This window comes from Micropterus salmoides, unplaced genomic scaffold (genome assembly GCF_014851395.1).
Source record: "Micropterus salmoides isolate LMB-PRFRI ecotype aquatic unplaced genomic scaffold, ASM1485139v1 Ms_hic_scaffold_15, whole genome shotgun sequence".
NCBI lineage: Eukaryota > Metazoa > Chordata > Actinopteri > Centrarchiformes > Centrarchidae > Micropterus > Micropterus salmoides.
The window spans coordinates 18,190,538-18,209,880 of record NW_024040596.1 but is presented as its reverse complement, the minus strand read 5'-3'; the positions used below and the strand labels follow the sequence as shown (position 1 = coordinate 18,209,880).

Here is a 19,343-nt window from a genome sequence, read left to right as displayed (position 1 = left end):
TCTTTTTACATGGTACACACTTTGACAATATTTTTCTAACAGCAGAGTTTGCTTGCGGGATCCAGAATCTCTCTCTCAGCCAGGATAGCATGTAATTTCTCCAACAATGTCCTGTTTCTTTGTGGATATGTCTGAGGATCAACGTGGAGACATGATGATCTTTAGGAAGTATCACAGGATGTTTGATATCTGCTGGCAGTGCAGACCGATGCAATCTTCCACCAACCCGTAAAATCCCGTCTTGGACAACAGGATCAAGCTTGACAATGTGACTGCTTCCTTTAAGTCTGTCACCTTTCTGAAGAGCTATAAATTCATCACTAAAGCATTGATTTTGACAAAACTTGATAATCTCAACTTCTGCCGTAACAAAATCTTCAGTGGTGAGCAAAGACCCCTTGACAGTTGACTTGAACTGTTGCATTCTGTGTGTAACCATTTCAGTTTTCTTCTCATGACTTAAATGATGACTTAATTGTGACGTGATAAGCTTGCGGTGTGCGCTCAGATTTTGAAGCAGTTTTTTAACCTTCATGATCCATGAAACTGCCCTTTTTAAACAATGCCACTCTGAATAATAACAAATGAGCTTGTTAAGTGGATTCTCATGCATGTTGATGACAGTTACACATACTGCTTCTTTCACTTCAGCATCATCTTTCTGTATGTCTTTCATGTCTGGTGAAACTGGCCAGTGTTTCCTGTCCTTTGTCAAAAACTCTGGCCCACCAATCCAGCTTTGACACGTTTTGAATGTTTCTGCAGGCATTCCTCGTGACGCGTGGTCAGAGGGATTCAACTCTGAATTAACATACATCCACTGACTTGGCTCTGTGTTGTCTATAATGAGTGACACTCGGTTTGCAACAAATGTTTTAAATCTCAGATTTTCACTGGCGATGTACTTTAACACTGTAGTACTATCACACCAAAACACAGATTCTTCAAGCTGCATGTGCAGCTCCTTTTAGTCGATCCATTTTTACAGCAACAGCAGCCGCTGTCAGCTCCAGCCTCGGAATTGTTGTTTGTTTCAACGGTGCCACTCTGGACTTGCCGATGATGAACGAACAGTGAACTTTTCCGTCTTTATTTGTCATGCGAAGGAAGTAAACAACTCCGTAACCTTTCTCACTCGCGTCTGCGAAATGATGCAACTGCGCAGATGTCATGGTTCCAAAGCCAGTCGGTTTCAGACATCTATTCACGGTAAAACCATGAAGCCTTGTCAGGTCTGAAAGCCATAACAATATCCTTTGAGCCAGTTCTGCAGGGATGTCTTCATCCCAGGTGACTTTCATGCCACACAGCTCCTGCAAGATCATCTTTGCTGGAAGAATGACAGGTGACAGAAACCCTAAAGGATCATATATCGCACTTACAAATGAGAGGATACCTCGTCTTGTCTGTGATGCTGGTTTTGCATTTATCCTGACCTTTGTACGTCTGACTCACTACACCAGGTCACTCCTAGTACTCGCTCCTCAGGTAATGCATCATGACTAAGATCCAAGTCTTTGACCTCTTTAGCCCTTTCTGTATCAGGAATGGAAGCAAGAACAACTCTGCTGTTGCTCATCCACTTCGTTAAGTGAAATCCTCCGCTCTCACACAGTGCTGTCAAGTCCCTGACCATAGCACATGCTTGGATTTCATCTGACACTGACAACAGACAGTCGTCTACATAAAAATTGTCCAACACTGCTGCAACTGCAGCAGGAGCCATGTTTTCCTTAGCATCTTCAGCCGTCTTCCTCAGCGCGAAGTTTGCACAGCTGGGGGAGGATGTGGCCCCAAACAAGTGAACCACCATTTTGTATTCTTGCAGAGGTTTTGTCAAGTTTCCCTCCAGCCACCAGAGGAAGCGCAGCAGGTCACTATCCTCAGGTGGTACACGTACTTGGTGGTACATAGCTTCTGTGTCTGACATTAAAGCTACATGATCTTGCCTGAATCATGTTAAAACCCCGATTAGTGAGTTAGTTAAATCTGGACCCTGAAGAAGCTCTCTGTTTAGTGACTTGCCTTGATATGATGCTGCACAGTCAAAAACTACACAGAGCTTTCCTTTTTGGGGATGGTAAACCCCATGATGAGGTATATACCAGACCCTCCCATTGTCAGACTGGGTCTCTTCATCTGGTACCGGGACAGCATGGCCTTTGCTCAACAGGTCAGACATGAAGCTTTGATATTCACTGTGAAAGTCTTTGTTTTTGACAAGTTTTCTTTTCAGGTTTTCTGCTCTCTGCACAACTACACTGCGGTTGTTAGGCATCTTGACGTATCTGTTTTTCAGGGGAAGTCCTATGGTATGGTGACCATCAACACTTTTTGCTGTTTCACTAACACAGTCCATAAACTGAACGTCTTCTCTTGATATTTCCTGTTTTTCCTCACTGGCCTTTTCAGGAAAATCATGATTAAACTGCTGTACCAACAGGTTCTCCACACTAGCAATAGAAATGCGATTCACAGAAACACTGGGAATACTCTCAGATGCAGTGTTGCAACTGTCTCTCCTGAGAGGACCATTGATGACCCAACCCAGGATTGTTCGAACTGCATATGGACCATTATCCTCACTGTGAATTACTTCCCATGGTTCCATAGCCTTGTGCACATCACATCCTATTAAAAGTCCAATGTCTGCATCTATGTGTGGAAGCTGGATTCCTTGCAAATGTGGCCAGTTTTCCAAATCTTCAGGCACTGGAATGTACTCTTTGGACACAGGAATATCTTTGTGGGTGTAGATCTCAGGTATGTCAATGTAAATGTTCTCTTTCAAACCACACACCTCTAGTCCTTTAATATGGTAGCTTGACTCCAACTTTTCCTGTCCCATCGTGCGAAGCAGGATTTGAGTACTCTTGCCTTCCATGTTGAGCTCTCATCAAGCTCTCTGTGCAGAAAGTGGCTTGACTTCCATTATCCATGAATGCATAAGTCTGAATGATCTTATTGCTCTTCTTTGATTTGACACACACCGGTACAATCAACAGCACACAACTGTCTTTTCCGGCCCCAGTAGCTCCACAAATTTCACCTGAAATGTGAGCTATTGCACCAGTCTCTGTGTTTTCGGCAGTGTCTTTCTGCCTGTTTTCTGCAGCTACATCATCCTTTTCTTTTGAGAAGTGGAGCATGCTTGGATGTTTCTTAGAACAATATTCACATGAAGCTCTTTTCTTACAGTCTTTGCTCAGATGTCCTTGTGTCAAGCATGCAAAACACAAACCCTTTCTGATTTTGTGACATTCTGCAAGTATGTGTTGTTTTTCACAATATACAAAAGGCTTCTGGAAGGCACTGATGTTGCAATGGAATGAGTTTCTACCATTATCTGGTGGCCTTTCAATTGCTGTAGGTGCAACACTTGTAGCAAATGCACTCCCCTTTGGCCTGGATGATTTTGTCGCTTTCACATTTACATTATATTTTCCCTTATCTTCAGCATCCTTTATGTCACCGAAAACAGGATCCACAGCTATTTTAGCTTGTCTGTTTATGAACATGACTAAATCTGAAAACTTTGCTCTTGTACCACGTTTTTCTTGAATGTCAAATGCAGAAACTCTCGACATTTCTCTCATTTTGTACGATAACTTGGAGACAATGTTTCTGAGGTTAGTGGGACTGTCCATTTCTGTAAGTTGGGTAATGTCTTGTGTGGCGTTGTTACATCCAGTGAGGAACAAAGAGTACCTCTGAAGGGCCTTGCCGTCATCTGGTTTTATTTGTGGCCAGGTGAATGCTCTACTCATATAGGCAGTTGCGATTTTTAGTTCACTGCCATGGTGATAAGTTAGCAACTTCCACGCCTCACTATAAACTTGATAGGGATATGCTGGCAACTTCTGACTAAGTCCCTGGGTTCCCCTCTGGTAAACTGCTCTAGGTAATATAACCTGTCACTGTCACTATCAGCTTTGGCTTGAATGGTATGATCAAATGCTCTTATGAAAGCTTTGAACTCAAGTGGATCACCACTGAAAAGAGGGACATCTCTCTGGGGCAAATGTGACAGTCTTTGCTGTTTGACTAACATCTCAGTGATATCATTTTGTTTCAACATTACTTCATACAGATTTACTGGACTTCTGTTAACATTAGATTGTGTGTCAGTTTCTTGTTTCACTTGAAGATCATCTGCCTTTAATTGACCAATGTGCTCATAATTTATCATAGGCTGTTGGTTATGTAGCTGTGGCATTCCTGGTAAGACAGTCTCAGGATGAATTCCTACATCACCTTTGCAGTTGTCATACTCACTGTTTTCCAACACTTGTATTTTTGCTGTAGAAGCAGCAATAGCTATCTCAAGCTCAAGTTGTTCCTTCTTTGCCTTTAATTTGCATTCTTCGATGTCCAACGCCTGCCTCTGTTTTAGTGATGCTGCACGTGCAAGTAAGGCAGCACGTTCTGCTTGTTCTTTCTGTCGCACCGATGATATGGATGAGACTTTGGATGATCTTGAAGAGCGGCAACTAGCTGAGCTCGTTGTGCTTTTATCTGCAGACTTCCTCTCCGCTGGTGTGGCAGCCACAGACACGCTGTCATCCAGATTCACATCCTCCTGATGTTGTTGCCTTGATGTAGCTATCCATGTTTTAACATCAGTTATGAAAATGCTGAACTGTTCCATTTTTGGCTTGAACCAATACATCTGATCAGCAGCTTACAGTAGATTTTGAGAAAAATTGGGAAATTGAGTTTCTAAAGGATTGTAGGGTATGAGATGTTATCAATCAAATTCCTAACTGTTTTGTTAGGGATTTTAACCTTATTAAAGACAATTCCTCCAACTAAAAGTACGGGGAGAGAAGGGGTGACAGGAGTGGGGTTCATTAACATTCCATTAGTTATGGAGTTAAAATGATTACGATTGGCAGTGAGGTCTTAGACAGAAGTTCTCATATGACATGAGATAACCCTCACTGTCTACTAAATGGATCACAGACTAAATACCCTTATCCATCCAGTCCTTGTTGTACAGCGATTTGTTTTTGACCGTAATATATCTATTATTCCAAATTGGGGAGTTATGAGGGGTGAAGTTATGATTATATAGGAGTTTCCAATATAACAAACCCTGCTGGTGAAAAAGGGATAGTTTAATTGGAAGTCTTTGAATAGTGAAATCACACTTTAGTAAGAATTCTATACCTCCTAATTTCTCAAAGTTTTCTGGGGATATGATACCAAAAGTTATTGTTGTTCAGAAAGGATTTTAACCAATTAATTTTTAAGGTTCCATTCATAAAGTCAAAATCAATAGCTTGCAGGCCACCATCCTTAAATGTTTTGGTCATCTCTGTTTTCTTAACATAGTGGACTTTCCTTCTCCAAATATAGTCAAAATTGATTTGGTTGATCTTTTTAATAGCTCTATTAGGAATAGCAACTGAGTATGCAGGATAAATACACCTTGAGATACTTTCCATTTTAGTCAAAAATATACGGACCAATAAACTAATATCTCGTAACATCCATGAGTTAAGTCTACTTCGGCATTGCTCTATTACTTTCCACATGTTCAGGTTTTCACATTCAGTCAAATTTTTTGAGATATGTATACCCAAGTATTTAACAGTGGACCTAATAGGGACATTGTGTGCTTCAGTCAAATCATAAGCATGAATAGGCATTAATTCACATTTGGTCAGCCAGCTGGCTGATGATAATTGGACTACCGAGAACATCCAATGGCGCGTTGTTAGAATTTTTAATGAAAATAGAGAGCATTTCAGTCGCTATTATAAAGAGAAATGGGGAAAGAGGGCAGCCTTGCTTAACCCCACGTTTGACTGTAAAACGGGGAGAAGTACCACTTGGTAAGGAGACGGAGCAATTAGTATTATCATACAGGGATTGAATAACGTTTTGAAAATTATTACCAAAACCAAATAATCTTAGACAGTCACAAATAAACGGGTGTTCAATTGACTCAAAAGCTTTATAAAAGTCAAGGAAAAAAATAAAGCCATCATCTACAATTAATTGTCTGTAGTCCAGAAGGTCGAGCACTAAACGAATGTTATTATGAATGGATCTGTTCTTCATGAAACCAGATTGAGAGTCGCTGATGATTTTGTGTAGATTTGTTTTTAATCTGTTAGCATAGATAAGGGTTACAATTTTGTAGTCGGTGTTCAACAAAGTTATAGGTCTAAGATTGTCTATTATTTTAGGATCCTTGCCGGGCTTTGGGATTAAAGTAATTATACCTTGTTTCATGGAAGGGGGAAACGTAAAATGCCTAATTGCCTCTTTTAACATAAGAAAAAATGAATCTTTTAGTAAGTCCCAGAAATGTTTATAAAAATTGGTTGTAAGGGGTGATTTGTTTAAGGACAAACATTCTACTGCTTTATCGAGCTCGTTTAAAGTCAAATCAGCATCGCATAACTCTGCAAATTCATCGTCTATGTGGGGGGATAAAATCCTTGATATGCTGAAAGAAGGAGTTAGCATCATTAAAAGAAAAGTCAGACGAATATGATTTAGATTAGAAAGAGACTATTTCCTTGGCAATCAAGGCAGTATCTGTAATTACTTGGTTATGAATCAATAAAGCATTGATTGAATTCCTCTCCTGCCTTCTCTTTTCTAAACGACAAAAGTATGATGTGCTCTTTTCTCCTTCCTCAACCCATTTCACCCTGGATCTGATATAAGCCCCTTCAGCTTTTCTAAGATAGACTTTGTCAAGTTTAGTTTGCAGAGTAAGTAATGCCAGTTTATCACTGTCAGAAGGTGGTGTCTTATTGGAGTAAGTGTTTATTTCTTTAATAATGTTAACTTCTTTAGTTTGTTAGACCTGCTGTGAGATTTTCCAAAGTGTATAGAGTATTCCCTAATTTTAAATTTCATAAAGTCCCATTTTAAAACATAAGATGGCACAGAAACATCAGTCATCACATCTGAAATTATGGTTTTGATACCCTCATGAAATGATTGGGATTTAAGAAGACTAGAATTGAATTTCCAGTACCCTTTGTTTCTGCGAAGCGCACCAGGGGGATTACACACAAGCTTAATGACAGAATGATCTGTGAGAGGAGCAGCTGACATACTGCAGTCAGAAACAGAGTCCATCATAGAGGGAGAGACTAACCAGAAGTCTATTCTAGACTTTGCTTTATTGTTTGGTTTGAACCATGAAAATTGTTGGGAGTCAGGGTATTTAAGGCGCCATGGATTCAATAGGTTGTGGGTACCACAAAAATCAGAAAGGATTGGGTTAAAAGAGCTGTTTTGACATTTGGGAGGATATCTATCAAGACATTCATCGTTAACCATGTTAAAATCGCCCCCCATAATTATATTTGCAGCAGGATAAGTTAACTTTAGGTTTTCAATAGCAACAGAAACATCCAAAATAAACTGTTTTGATTTGGGTTATTGAAGCCATAGACGTTGACAAGAATACAGTACTGCTCATCAAAGCTCAGGACACAGATTATCCAATGACCATTGTTACTTCTTCTTGAGGATACTAATTTACCCGGTCAGTAAGAAAATAAAATAGCTAAGCCTGCTGATTTAGTGGAACCATGATCAAAAAGAATTTGGTCACCCCATTGGTTTATCCAGAATTTTTCATCCACCAGTTTTGAGTGAGTTTCTTGTAGCAAAATAAAATTAGCTTTTTCGCCCTTACAAAATAAAAATATTGATTTTCTTTTTGTGTTATACCTTAGGCCCCTAGCATTAATTGAAATACAAGAAAAAACGACATTCATTCTAAGAACAAACAAGCAAACGCTAGAAAAAATGAACTTCAACTAACTGTAATTGAAGAAAAAGGAGGCCTAAGTAACAGGCAGTGTCCCTTTTAATGTCCAGAAGTCAATCTAAACCATCCAACCCGTTTGTTACAAACAAGAAGTACTTCAATTACATTTTCACAAGTATAGGCAATATACCTTGTGTGCCGCTGCTAAGTAATTCTCTGTCCGTTGATATAACCAGCACCACCTTTGAATTAAGCCCTTTTTCCGGCTGCTCTCGCTTGTTGTATCTGTGGCCACAGCATCGCTCGCGACTCTTTGTCTGCCTTACAGAGGTCTTCGATGAAGCCGCTCCCTGCAGATAGCTGAATCTTTGGTCATCTTCCACAGCGCGTCTCGGTGTGTTCTTTGGGTGAACTGGACGATGAAATGCCTCGTTTTGTTTTCCTCGCGTCGTCCCAGCCGAGTCCACGATGTAGTTAATGTTTGGAGCCCATGATGTAGAAACCGCTTCACGAGTAACTTCACCTTCTTTTTCTTTTATCCCACGAATCCTGAGGTTCCAGCGGCGCTTGTAACGCTCGAGGTCTAGGACACGCTCTGTTAGCTCTTCCTAGGTTTTCTTCACTGATACTTCCCGCTCAGTGGTTTGTAGGTGAGTTTTGCAATCCTTGATTTCAGCAGCGTTGAATTCGACTGCTTTAGCAATGCTAGTTAGCATGACGGAGTTCTGGTGTATCTGGGAAACGACTGTATCCACCTTGTCAGTAAGCAGCTTAATAGCTTCTAAGACGGAAAACATACCTTCCGAACTTCTATCCCCGTGTCTTTCTTTTTGGAAACTGGTGGGTTCTTTGCCGGCGAGAATGGGTCTTTAAAAGTGGGACAAGCAGACAGAGCTTAGAGATAAGCGTTCACCTGGTCCGCCATCTTGCCCGGCAGCCAGGACAGTGTGTAAGTGCTTAAAAGAAAACACAATTTTCACATATAAATATAAATTTATTTAGATATTTCTAGCAGGATTTTATTTTTTAAATGCCTTTTGATCTTGCTCTGTATGATAATGTTTATTTTAGGTTTTTCAGTTATTTATTTTTTTGGCTTAAAAGGTTTCATGTCTTATTTGTACAAACATCCGGATACTGGAGGCTGTCATCCCTCTGAAGGTACATTGCAAAAAAAGAATTAGTGCAAAAACAAAGACATTCTCCCACACACTTCAAAGGTTGAAAATAAGCAAAAATACTTTTTACAATTGTGGACATTTTTCTATTCTATATAATGTATGTGTGTAATTATTTTGTAACTAATGAGACATACAGACGCAGAGCTGACAGACATAACAAGCTTGAGTTAGAAAACTACAAATGCATCCAAACAAAGCATTTCACATCACTACAGCTGCTGCAGCTGCTTAGCAGTTGAATCAAAGCCACTTAAAATCCCTTTTGTAAACGTGCAAAAACATTACACTTGGAGATGTCCGTGCTTTACAGTAACGTGTTTGGTGATCGAACAGGCTCTTAACAATGTATGGAGAGTCACGTCTCATCACGTCTCAAGCAAAAATACATCACAGAAGCAGCACATATTAATGATAAAGCTCTTATCGAGGAGTAAAAAAGCTTGTTGCTTGCAGCCATAAAACTATGGGGGTGTTCAGGGAAAAACTGTACAAATCAGACCCCCCTCCCCTGCGGAATAACTGTTACACCTCATCTGAGGCTCCACACATGCATACCTCCATTCTAAAAGGGATACTAAATACAATCAGTTCAAATGCATGGCTCCTTGTGATCAATAATGCAGCATATAAGTGGACACAGTCGCAAAACTAAAAGAAGTAATGTTGGTGTCCATGTGTCTTTGATTGTAAATAAAGGCTGCAGGACGACAGGTCAGGACGTTGGCTGATGACACGGGTGAGCACCAGCTCTATAGCAAGTGAAACACTGCGCATGTTTGCAGCCAGAATAGATCTAAAATTAAGGACACATTTGCTTCACGTGAGAGTAATATTTAGTGGTAGAAAACGGAGTCGAGATGGATGTATGAAAAGTGAGATTAAAAGTGTAAACTCAACTCACACATGGGGATTCGTGTGGCACTTAAAAGGTTACAGAGGGTATGAAAGCTGTCACGGTCGTTCCTCTGCATGGCAGGTCCAACAGTTGTGATGCTTCAGGCATTGCAGGATACAATGTGGCCAATGTCACCGTTGATTCCACCAACTATATTATTGCCCATTTCATTAGGAGTGTCATAGATTGTATCATCAAGCATGTCGTACGTTGTGTCGTTAGGGATGTCGTCTGTGGTGTCGCTGGCTGTGTCGTGGACTCTGTCATTCGCTGGTTCTTTGTGTGTGGTCGGGCTCGACGGCTCCAGGACAGACTTTCCCATCGGCCTGTTCTGTGGCGAATCAGAGTTGCACATGAGGCAGAGAAGAGAGGAGCAGTCCCAAAGGCCCTGGGTCATGCTGGAGGAGAAGAGCCTCCGACACGGGTGGCAGAACTGGTAGAAGACCATCATGAAGAAGATGGCGATGGCGTAGGCAACCAGCAGCTGCAGCACCAGCAGCGGTGCACAGATGAAGTTGTAAAAGTCTGTTTTATAGATGTACCACAGCAGAAGCAGCGAGGCGTTCTCCACAAAACGCAACATATAGTACACGGCCATGCGGTACCAGTTCTGGGACTTATTGATGAGGTCCGGGTCATTGAGTTTCACCTGCACGGCTGACCAGCAGAACATGTTGATGCCGGCGTAGAGGAAGGTGAGCAGGCAAAGCACGATTGTGGTTCCCACCCTGGTCAGAGTCTTTTCGATATTCTCAGGGAACGGCGAGTGGCTCTGCCAGAACAGGATCCAGGGGTATAGGAAGAAAACCAGGAAGTTAAGAAGAACCACGGGCAGGACCCAGAGCTGCAGCACAGAGCTGAACAGAACCAGAACCACCACACGAGTGGCGATCTCAAAGCTTCTCCACAGGAAAATGCAGAGATAAGCCATGGGCCGGACGTCCACTTCATAGTCATCATATTTGATCTTAATGGCCAGGATGTTGCAGCGCAGCGCTCCATACACAATAGACAGGAGGGAGATCACCATCAGTGTGCCTGACATTAACAAACACAGAGAAATATGAGGACAACATCACTTAAAGGATAGGTTAGTGCTTTCCATGTTGATTTTGGTTCACTTTTCCAGATTTTTATGGATTAATTTCAGTTCTTATCACCCATTATATAATTTTCCCCACATGCACAATATCAGCACAAACTCAGCTATGGGTCTGACTTCTTAGTTTGTCAATTTAACCAAGTATAAAGCTACCAGCAACCCAAAATACATTGCAAAATTACAAAATAAAAATAGATTCATACCATAAAATACTTATAAATAAAAATGTTGTATAATTATTGTTTCACTATTTATAAATACAAATACAGCCAGCAGATAAATGTAAGAAATAATACAACTATTACATATAAAGTGATTTTATCCCAACTTGTTCATTTGTTATAGATGTCTGTGTGTGCCTGTAAATCACTGAAAATATGAATAATTTATTTTGAAATGTTTTTATGGTCATATAATTATGGTGGTTATGTTACTATACATGAGTAAATTAACTGATGAATATAGACCCCCCCCCCCCCCCCCCACCCCCAAAAAAACATTCAATATTCCAAAATATATTACAAAGTTAATATGAGGCTTCAATCTGAGTTCATCAAATCAACATGTCTGTTTAGTCCAATCCACTGTACTACTGTCCACTTTATTTGATTAGCTCTTACTGCTGACGCTTTATTAACTTCAGACAAACTCTGGACTTTGAATTTTTGTTTCAGAACAAGACTGTGGATGTTGCCTTCCATCACTTGCACTGGAAACAAAGTATTATGGGATCTTTTAATTACCAGCACAAAGAGGAGGAATGATTACAGCAAGCACAATCTGTTTAGATGTACATTAATTATTGTTAAAAAGACAGACTTGAAATATTGTGATCTTTTCCTTTAAAGCCCTGAAGCCCACATTCACATTCAGGATGTTAAAGTGCTAAGCGTAAAATAGAAGTGTCAGACTGCCAGTATTTAAAACATCTTTTATTTTGTCCTAATTCAAAGACCAGATGTCCTGCGGTGACGTTGTGTGAACCTTTACTAAATCTCTCTCAGGAATAGAAATACTGGCACCCACACACGCGCGCGCACACAGGCACACACACACACACACACACACAATGATGTTTCCATCACTTCAGAGGACATTATATTACACTGACTTATATTAATTTCCTGGAGACTCACCCTAACCACTACTTGCCTAAACTAACATCTTCACCCTGAAAGTGAATTGTTTGTGACTGTGTAAACAGATTTAGGTCCCCACAATTTAAGTAATACACGCTCCCACACACAAACACACACACAAAGAGTTGAACAACCTGATTTCAGATCTGCACCAACTGGCAGAGAGAATCACCATTTTCCATCCTCGATATCAGAGAGGCAGTTACATAACACCACTTTGACTCATGAAAACACCATCCTCTTATTTCCAATATGGCACTTAGCTAATCAGCCCACATCACAGTGGAGCTGTGTACTGGTGACGAAGGGGAGGACAGACTGCTCAATTATAGGTAACGTGAGCAGTAAATCAAAGAGTCACACGCACTAAAATCCCCACCTCTTCCGATGGACACCCCCTGCTGCAGTACGCAGATGTAGAGCTGCAGGGTGAGCTGGGGGGCTGATCCCAGGAAGGCCTGAATGACAGAGGTACGGGCGAAGGCTGCTCGGTGCGTAAACAGTTTCCCCTCCGCCTGCCCCACCTGCCGCTCCACCTCCTCAGACTGACCCCTGCGAGGAATCTGCTTCTTCCTGGTGATGCTGACATAAGGCTCCTCCACACGGCCCACACTGCCGTAGATACAGAACGCCTCCAGACACCTGCAGCACAGCAACAGAGACCATTAAGAGCTGCAGACACTTTAGAGGCACTTAATGAAGTGCTGCAGATAACTTTCCATTTTCAATCCATCCAAATGCATATTATTGTTTTTCATTTTAATTACAATTATCAGGCTTTCCATTAACTTCATCAAAACAGAGGCTTGTCTTCCTTCTTCACCACATTAATAATAATAATAATAATGATAATAATTTATTTGAGTAGCACTTTTCAATACAGGTAAAGTTCTTCAGCATACAATCAACATAAAAACACATACATACAGTAAGTCAAAATAAAATAAGATAAAAATAAAAGTTGACATCACCCAAACACACAAAAACTTAAAGAAACAAGTCTACTGCGGTGTTAGCAGCTCTGTGAGGCTATTCTCAGGCTCAGTGGTGCTTTGAGCTGAATGCTAATGTCAGCAAGCTAACAAGTTCACAATGACAAAAACAATAAGGTGCTGATGTTGAACTATTCAGCATCTTAGTTTAGCATGCTAACATTCGCTAATTAGCACTAAATACACAAGTACAGCAACTGACAGGAATGTTATTAGTTTTGCAGGTATTGAACCAAAGTACTGGACAAAAAAGCTAAAGTTAAGGGATCATCAAAACTATTAGAAAGCATCCTGAGGGGAACATGAAGGCCTGTACAGAGTGGCTCTGCAACCCATCCAATATCTGTTGACCCATTTCAGTCAGTATGGCTGCAAACTCTTGGTCTTGTTTGATAAGTGGCTTAAATGATTAAATCAATTATCAAAACTGTTGAAAATTGATTAATTACTTATTTAAAAAGTAAACTTCACAGCATTTCCTGTGTCAGCACAATGTGATGAATGGCATATTTTGCTGAAGTGCCTCTTTATACACAGATTAGATGTTGGATCACTTTCGACCACACTGAGTCAGCTTCAAACACAGTTTAAATGCTCACTATAAGAGCTAAAAAAAAACTTTAATTGATCTTTGGAAAACATCACAAATACCTTCAGTACATCTTGAGCAAAATGATTTGTCATGCACCTCCCATTGTGAAAGAATCAAGTTTGAGGAAATTTTATGAAAATTCGGTCCCTTAAAGGCTTTTCTGGAAGATGTTTGTATCACTTGTAAAGATAACTCTCACGCTTTATCAGACTGAATGGACTAGTGCGGTCTACTGGGTAAGGCTGCACTTTTATTATTTTTGATTTTATATTTATTTATTTGTTTGTAATGTCCCTTTTGATTGTGTGTTTGTTTCCTGTGTGTGCATGCTCCTAATATTTATTGTGTTCTTGTGAGTTTTCTTCTTTTTCTGAAGAAATGTAGGGCTGGAGCTTCTGCTTTTTCTCATTTTTGATTAATTTACTGATTATTTGATTTTTTGATAAATGGTTTAGTCTATATAATGTCAGAAAGTAGTGAAAAATACCCATCACAATTTCACAGAGCACAAGGGGATATCTTGTAACAATAATCAATCATTAACAGATCAGTTTAAGTTTTAAGTGATATAATATAAATACAAGGAGCAACTACTCACATTGGAGAAGCTGTAACGTGAGAAAAATTGGCATTATCTGCTTGATAAATTATTTAAACTATTGATTAGCCAATCTGTTGTAGATAAATTTTCTCTCTCAGTAAAAGGTCTGTGATATGACTGGTGACCTGTGTGTACCAAGGAAATAACATACCAATGAAATGCAACAATTGTGAGCAGCTGTAGATGACAGTTTATTATATACTATTAAAATATATATTTATAATACTCATCATCAGTATCTATCGGTACACCAGCATTTAGCTCTCTGTTTAAAGAGATTTCAGTAACAGTCACAGTCAGTTGTCTGCCAGTGAGATACTAAAACACTTTAGTGCTGGGTTTGGGAAAAAGGCCAGAGGTCTGTGTTGGTAAAGCAGCACTGATACAGGGTTCCAATAAAACAGCAAGGCAGGGGGATTTAAACCAAGCGGCTGCTGAGGGACAGACTGTTTATCAGCTTGAACTACACTGGAGTGGCACACCCAGTGAATGCATGACTGATTTAAAAAAATATAAATAAAAAAGGCTGAGTCTTTGAGCAGCTTTTCGGATGTTAAAATACCAAAATCTCATTGAAGGATGAAGCGATACGCATCTGTCCCTGCTCAACTCCGCATGTTTTAAGTTGATGTGTTTGTGTGTCTTTAGGTAACAGAGTAAGTGGAGTTTACTCACAACAGACAGATAACATAATCTCGACTTAAAGCGGCTATAATCAACATTTATATAATATCAATGGATCACATTATTACTGCAGTTTCTTTCAGCTTTGTGGCATCTTTCAGCTCTTTGTTCGGTTTCCGGCTCCCAACTGCTCAGCACCAAACAGCAGACAGACAAAGATATTGACTAGCTGGTGAACATAGTGGAGCATTTAGCAGCTCAAGAGATATTTTCCTCAGGAGCTGGTGGAGAAAAACTGAGCAAAAAGAGAGTGAATCTCGGGTGAACTCAAACATGACTCCAAGTGAATCATAATGTTGATGTGTAAAAAAGCAACTGTTGTTTATGCCTAAAGCCTATTCTTGGTGTTTTTTCGCAGGAAATTTCAAGTTTCCACATCATACTGTAAGTTGCATATTGAACTATAGTTTCTAAATCCACTTGTACATGTCATCTTAACTTTCCTCCTTCACGTTCCTACTGAATGTGAAAAACGTCTTCTAGTGTCAAACTCTGCACCCCCATCACTCTGTACTGTTACTTTTTTAAAATACTTTTTTTGAGTGAAGGGGGACTCTAAATATTGTAAAATCTACAGAAAACATTGGTACATGGACCTTTAATATTATTTTGTTAAACTACTGTTCCTCAGGCCAACAATGTACTTTCATGCTTATCAAACTTCTGTTGGAGATTAAATGAAGAAATGAACACATGTCTGATGTACACTCACAAACAATTAAAATAAGGTTGCTTATTAGAGTGTTTTCAACACATTAAAGCAGCAGTGCAAAGCGTTGTTGTCACGACAAAGCATGATAAGGACTCTGCTTAAGTTATTAGAAGTGTTGTTTTGGGCGGATGAGACTCTGAGAAGAGGAAGTGTACAGTACAGAGACAGACATTTCCCTCTCTGGTTGTGTTGTCAGAGATAAGGAGCCAGCTGCGACACACTCTATTCTTAGATCTGCTCTTCACTGAGGACAGACGCAGTCTGAAGAGTAATCATCTGAATGCACACTGGAGGGGAAACAGGAAGGGTCAGCACCACAGAAGCCACTGCTGGGGAGTCAACATGCTGCCAGAGATAAAAAATATGGATGCTGTTGGGTCTTCATAAATATAACAGTCTCTATCAGTTTATATACTCTGGCTGAAGGCTAATTGAATAGTAACAAGTCTACTTAAGATGGCAAGTAACAGCTGTTTATTTTTGATTAATTCATTAATTGTTTAATCTATAACATTTCAGAGAAAATAGTCCAAGGAGCCCAAATTGACGTCTCCAAACTATTTTTGTCTAAACAGTCCAAACTCCAAAGATATTGAATTCATGATGATATAAAACAGAGAAATGCAGCACAAGTCACACATCTGAGGAGCTGGATCCAATAATCCATTGGCATTCTACTTAATAACTGACTGAAATGATCAATCAATTATCAAAATTGCTGGTTCAGGGTAAGTTTGTTTATTGACTGATTACTATTATTGATAACTACTATTACTACTATTACTATTGAACTGAATAATCTACAGACCAATCCATTATTCTAAAGGTTCACAAAACATCTAAAAATTGTAAACACAAATACAAAGCACAAATTGAGACTTTCAATTGAAATCTTTTGATTGCTTGTCAATAATGAATGAAACAGTAACTGTATAGGTCTGCTTTTCTAAACAATACTCACCCGTGTCTCACACACCACACATTCATCTCCCCCAACAAAAACAAACACACAGACAAATTAAGTATCTATAACATACTCTAATAGTCAGAAAAAAAGTAGAGGAATAATAGAAATAGAAAATAAATAAACAGGATAGGGGGGAAAGATTGCTCAGAGATTACTGAAGCTTAGGGGCGCCACACTGCGTAGCCTACTGTACTCTCTGTTCCCCAAACAGTAAAACAGATTTTCTCTAGATTCCAAAAATAACTTTTAAAACGGCTGAAAATCCGGATGTGAAAAATGAATTGGCAGAAACAACATTATAGGAGTCTATGCTCAGTAGATTAAAAGGTCAACTTGAAAATGGCATTTCCTCTCGAGACCTTTTTTGGTACTATTGTATAAACAAAGTGCCTCTCTAGGTTTTGACAATAACTTAGCATTATGAACTTCTGTAAATATTTCTCTTTTTATGAAGAAAAAAACACTGAATGAAGATATTTTGCAGGAACTGCTGATATTTTTTGTCTTGACTTTGTATTTGCTGCTTAATTTCATTAATTTACCTTTGGAGTTTCTTCTCCGTTCTTTATCATATTCACTCCTGTCAATTACATGCCGCAATGTACCAAACCTCTTCTTTAAAACCTTAAATGCCAAATATTGTCTCAGATTAATTTCTGTCAATCCACTGATCAGTGAATTGACTAATCGTTCCAACTCTTATGATGGGCTTCCGTTAGGGCTGCAACTAACAAGTGTTTTTATTCCCTTGCCTGTCCATCTGCCTTTTAGTTTCTTGATTGATCATTTACACATACGCCTCAATTTCCTAGCATCCAAGGTAAAGGTTTTCAAATCTCTCTATGAAACTACAAGTTGCTAAATTGACTGTTTATATTCACAAGGCCTACTGTCATGCCATGAGTGTGCTTATGATTGCAACTAACAGCTGTGTAGACTAATCCATTAATCGTCATCGTGATTTAATCATAAAATCAGAGCCCAAAGTGACGTCTCTCTTTATTTATGATAAAACTGCACACTTTACACACCTGATGCCTGTTTTGTACAGAACATTTTCTTAACATTTTCTCTATTGATTGATTAATCATTTACCCATATGGCCATCACATTTATTTACTTTCAAATGTCTTTAATTTAGCCTTAAAGCCAAAGAGATTCGCTTTACTAAAATGACTAAGAAAAGCTGCACATTCTCACACTGAGAAGCAAGTGTTTGTTGAAAAATGATTTAAATGATTAATCGAATACTAAAATAGTTGTCTGTCTCGTTTCAGCTCTAGTTTCCATATTACAGGAGATGAATGAGTTTTTTGGTTTTTTTAACCAGATCTCCTGCTGTTTGTATTGATCATGCTGTCTGTGAGTACAGTAGGGAGGCTTTCTACATGCAGGATTAGGCTCCTACTGCTGCAGGCAGATGGTCCAGACAGGTCAGATCAGGGCTTACACGGGAAGAAGGTCTATTATGGTTTAAAGCACTAGTGTGCAGATGTTTTCCAGCTTCAACAGCTTCTTCATGCGCTCCAGCAGCGCTTTATGTCCTTTCAGACGGAGCAGCCATGAATAACACAGCTGAAGATGATCAAACTGTCACAGGGAAGAGATCTTATTGGATAGCCGGTGGTGGCTGAGCAGACTGGCAGCTGTGTATATAACATATCGATAAGCAATGGGCGTATTGATCAGCAGTATATTTCCGAACTACATGGCACAGACATACATTCACTGCGCATAAGCAGCGAGTTGGAGCAAAAGGACGGAGAAAATCAAAACAACAGCATGTGCGCGACGCATTCATCAAAGCATCCGTAATCAGCTTATGTGCAGGCAGGTTGGGGATGTTTTTAAACGAGAAAAATCACCTCTGTATAAACCGTTTCTTTGTGTGACACGGTGGAGATCAGGGACGCGATCCCGTGCGCCTGTACGGGCCAGCCTTTAGAGAAACAGACAGATCAACAAGCCACCACTGACCTGACGACGGGTCCGAGCTGCAGGATGTGCAGCAGCAGGACGAGCGGTCTGTCTCTGCTCAGGTCCCGGTGGATGAAGGTGAGGGTCAGCTGCACGAGCACGGACGGCACGAGCGTGAAGAGGAGCGTGAGCCCCTGCCAGATTTGGTCTCCAGCTGAGCGATACGTGGAGCTGAGGTAGAGCGCTGCCGTGGTCTCGGCCGTGAACAGAGACACCGACACAAAGATGGAACTGGGGAGTCGCATCCTCGCTCACTCCGCCATTTGGGGAATGCGGGAAACACGCTGCTTCGCACGGGGTCCGCACGTCCATAACGTTACCACCGAGCGGCCCGTCAGTCAGTCACCCGCTGGAGGGGACGCCCGCACCCGCAGCTCCTCTGCGATTTTGAGGCCGGCAGGATGTTTTCACAGCCAAGTGTGGTTCCGGGCAGGGTCTGCGGGGGGCGCAAGAGGCACTGCGCTCTCTGGCGCGTGCTGTCGGCACGACACCTGTCACTGAAACGCCCTGCGGACTGACATGTAGCCTATAGGCTCGATATGGTTAGACAGCATTAAGGATTGTTTTACTTATCAGATAAATCACAGATAAGTTAGAAACAGGAGCGTCACTTTATTATTTAAATTAATATTAAGCTATGTGTTGAGTTTTAAGGATACAATTCAGAAAGTAAACCTTTCTCACATATTTGGGTCATTTCTGCTATTGGTGACTTTTAAGTCCCCAGAAAGTTACTCTAAATATTGTACTTGAAATAAAT

The 19,343-nt window shown here is 40.2% G+C and overlaps 1 protein-coding gene across 1 annotated transcript; it reads right to left on the bottom strand.

The window, feature by feature from the left end:
• Window positions 1-7,126: 7,126 nt before the first annotated feature.
• xk (X-linked Kx blood group (McLeod syndrome)) lies at window positions 7,127-19,029 on the bottom strand. The gene is made up of 3 exons (XM_038720761.1): window positions 18,584-19,029; window positions 12,438-12,700; window positions 7,127-10,855 (listed from the first exon to the last, which is right to left on the bottom strand). Exons 1-3 carry the CDS (start codon window positions 18,826-18,828, stop codon window positions 9,918-9,920), a joined length of 1,446 nt encoding a protein of 481 aa, XP_038576689.1. The 5' UTR covers window positions 18,829-19,029; the 3' UTR covers window positions 7,127-9,917.
• Window positions 19,030-19,343: the final 314 nt, after the last annotated feature.

Excerpts from the sequence above, each read along its gene's own strand:
- xk (XM_038720761.1), bottom strand. The coding sequence starts at position 18,828 with ATGCGACTCCCCAGTTCCATCTTTGTGTCGGTGTCTCTGTTCACGGCC. Across the intron at positions 12,701-18,583 it reads CAGCTCGGACCCGTCGTCAG|GTGTCTGGAGGCGTTCTGTA; the intron begins GTCAGTGGTGGC and ends GCTGTGCTGCAG. Across the intron at positions 10,856-12,437 it reads GGGGGTGTCCATCGGAAGAG|GCACACTGATGGTGATCTCC; the intron begins GTGGGGATTTTA and ends TGTTAATGTCAG.